At 41.5% G+C, this 2550-nt stretch overlaps 1 protein-coding gene across 1 annotated transcript; it reads right to left on the bottom strand.

The window, feature by feature from the left end:
• Positions 1–285: 285 nt before the first annotated feature.
• Positions 286–1541, bottom strand: LOC107738592 (uncharacterized). The gene is made up of 4 exons (XM_016550363.1): positions 1433–1541; positions 1069–1200; positions 622–758; positions 286–591 (listed from the first exon to the last, which is right to left on the bottom strand). The coding sequence occupies exons 1-4, from the start codon at positions 1524–1526 to the stop codon at positions 286–288; spliced, it is 669 nt and encodes a 222-aa protein (XP_016405849.1). The 5' UTR covers positions 1527–1541.
• Between the last annotated feature and the right edge of the window lie 1009 nt (positions 1542–2550).

Raw genomic sequence — 2550 nt, 5'->3', positions numbered from 1 at the left:
GGCGGGGCTTCATAAAAACAGGGAAAGATCAGCCCGTTTCTCAGAGAAGGGACAGAGCGGTGTGGAATAAAAAGGTAAATTATGTGAAAAATTAGTTAAAAAAAACAACAAAAAAAACACACGCATTAACACGTTAGACTGCATCCCATAAACACAATCAAGCCTCAAAAAAAGCCAGTGAACCACCCCTTTAATATTTAACTTGCATTGGAAAGGACATAAAATCTCTAAACTGTTTGAACAAACAGGGAACACATGCCATATGAATAAAGCACTGAATTGAAATTATCTCCAGTAAGCGTTATGCAAAACTACTGTGACCATTTCAATGACCACATCCCTGACCATTCCCTTGACCGCTTCCCTGACCATGAACACTTCCCTGGCCACTTCCATGACCATAGCCGCTTCCCTGGCTGCTTCCCTGACCATAGCCATTTCCCTGACCGCTTCCCTGACCATGACCACTTCCCTGGCCGCTTCCATGACCATAGCCACTTCCATGACCATAGCCGCTTCCCTGGCCGCTTCCCTGACCATAGCCGCTTCCCTGACCCTGGCGTGACCACTTCCCTGGCCCTGGCCACTTCCCTGACCATGGCCATTTCCTTGACAACTTGCCTGACCACGTGGTTCACTGCATGCAAAGTCACCGGTGGTTGGGCAACATTTCTGTGTGGCAGGACACTGGCCATCCTGGAAACAGCTTTCAGCACACAGTGGAATCGACTCCGGTATGGGACATTGACCCGGCTTCATTGCGTGGACACAGATAGTCAGCTTTAGTTTGTGCATATAGACAGTATGCTACTTCTATATACAGCACGAAACACTCAAAGCATGAGTAGCAAGTTTTACCTACAGAGTGAATTATATTCCAAGCATTAATCCTCCATTTTGTAAAGCCATGCTGTACTTAAAACTACCCTAAGGGATGAATTCAAACCTACTTTAGATGAGAACAACAAAAGGCAAAGTCTCTGCTTAACTTACATTGAATTCAATGCGTTACTCGCGTGTGCGTTCTTCTTTTTTTGGACCCTTAGCATCCATTATTAACAAACTCATTGAAAACAGGCAGCACGCAAACAGGCCCACAGTCAAATCGACAGCATTTGTGTCCTCCAGGGCAGTCTTTATCAGAAGAACATCCTCGACGGGACGGCACGACCGTCAGCCTCGCCGGACAGAAACCGTTCACTAGAGGATTCAAGAGGATCATTAGGGGAGGCCAGGGAGTACGAATTCAACATTTGTAAATCAGGGGTTTCACTGTGTCTCAAACTTAAATACAAATTTTACATATTTGTCTGCTTCAAAATCAAATGTTTTAAAACCTAATTCTTAAACTTGTGTTAATTACTTTCAAACACTGAGTCAATTATTTCTGCATTTCTCCAGGCTGTGTAATGAAGTCAACAGATCTTCTCACCTGTGGTTCGTCTTTGAATAGCGTGAGTTATGCTCAAGTATCCAAACAGACACAATAAAACAGCAATCAACGAGAAAAACACTCGAGCTGTCATCCTACCCACTTTGATCTCACAACGATCTCTGCTGGAAAATGTGCTGAACTGGTGCGTCAGGAGGAGCGGACAGCGAAGCCCACAAAACTAAAACGAACATGTGTTGCTGCAATATCAACCTCTGTAAAATGGGGTTTTAAAGATCCAAGGACATCAGGTAAATTCCAACCCTGATCAAACTCACCTGGCTGTAGTTTTCTTGTAATCTGGAATGCCTTGATTAGCTTGTTCAGGTGTGTTTGATTGGGGTTGGATGATCTGAATTCTACATTCAGGCCATGCCATAATAATTAAGGTAGCCTAATCACGAGAGGATTATGCAGAATTTTATTTGGGGCCCCTCGGTGTCGCCAATGCGACTGATTATTGTCAATAACTCACCCATTATCAGTTTTATTTGTTTTAGCTGTGTTGCTTACATCAATCATTACATCTGCGATTTTTAATTGTAACAGTACCAAACCCACAAGAGTGGTCAGGTGTTAATTTGCACTTTAACATTCAGTCTTACAGTACTAAGTGGCATATAATGTGGTGTACTGAAAAGTAGCTAAATAAACCAGCAGACAATGCATTTACAGAAAAGAATGTTATTTTAACAACATAAATTATTATACACAGCAGCAAGCCCTCTGTACATAAAAACAAGAACTCTTAATCTATAACTAACTAATTGAGGTATAATGATATTAGAATATAATAGCAAAGACCCCAAAGGTAGGAAAAGGTAAATAATGTTAAGCTGTTATTAGTACCAAGTTTATGAAACAGAATTGTTTTATTACAAAAATATATACCCAGGAAAGTTATTTTTACACAGAAGAAAAAAACTTTAATCTAAAATTAGCTAAGTAAAATGCTGTATTATAATATATCAGGGTTGCCAACATTGGTTGCCTGGCTGGAGTGAGATACATTAATATATAACACACACAAAAAATACACTGCCCTTTACCCACTGTTTGTCTATAGCAGGGGTGGCGAACTCCAGTCCTGGAGAGCCGCAGCCCTGCAGAGTTCAGCT

Source organism: Sinocyclocheilus rhinocerous, unplaced genomic scaffold, assembly GCF_001515625.1.
Source record: "Sinocyclocheilus rhinocerous isolate Xijiao unplaced genomic scaffold, SAMN03320098_v1.1 scaffold581, whole genome shotgun sequence".
NCBI lineage: Eukaryota > Metazoa > Chordata > Actinopteri > Cypriniformes > Cyprinidae > Sinocyclocheilus > Sinocyclocheilus rhinocerous.
Note: the sequence above shows the minus strand (reverse complement) of the source record. Positions and strands in the feature narration are given on the sequence as shown.

Coding starts and splice junctions, on each gene's coding strand:
- LOC107738592 (XM_016550363.1), bottom strand. CDS start 1,526: ATGACAGCTCGAGTGTTTTTCTCGTTGATTGCTGTTTTATTGTGTCTG. Junction 1,201..1,432: donor TATTCAAAGACGAACCACAG/GTGAGAAGATCT, acceptor TGAATCCTCTAG/TGAACGGTTTCTGTCCGGCG. Junction 759..1,068: donor TTGCGTGCTGCCTGTTTTCA/ATGAGTTTGTTA, acceptor GTGTCCACGCAA/TGAAGCCGGGTCAATGTCCC.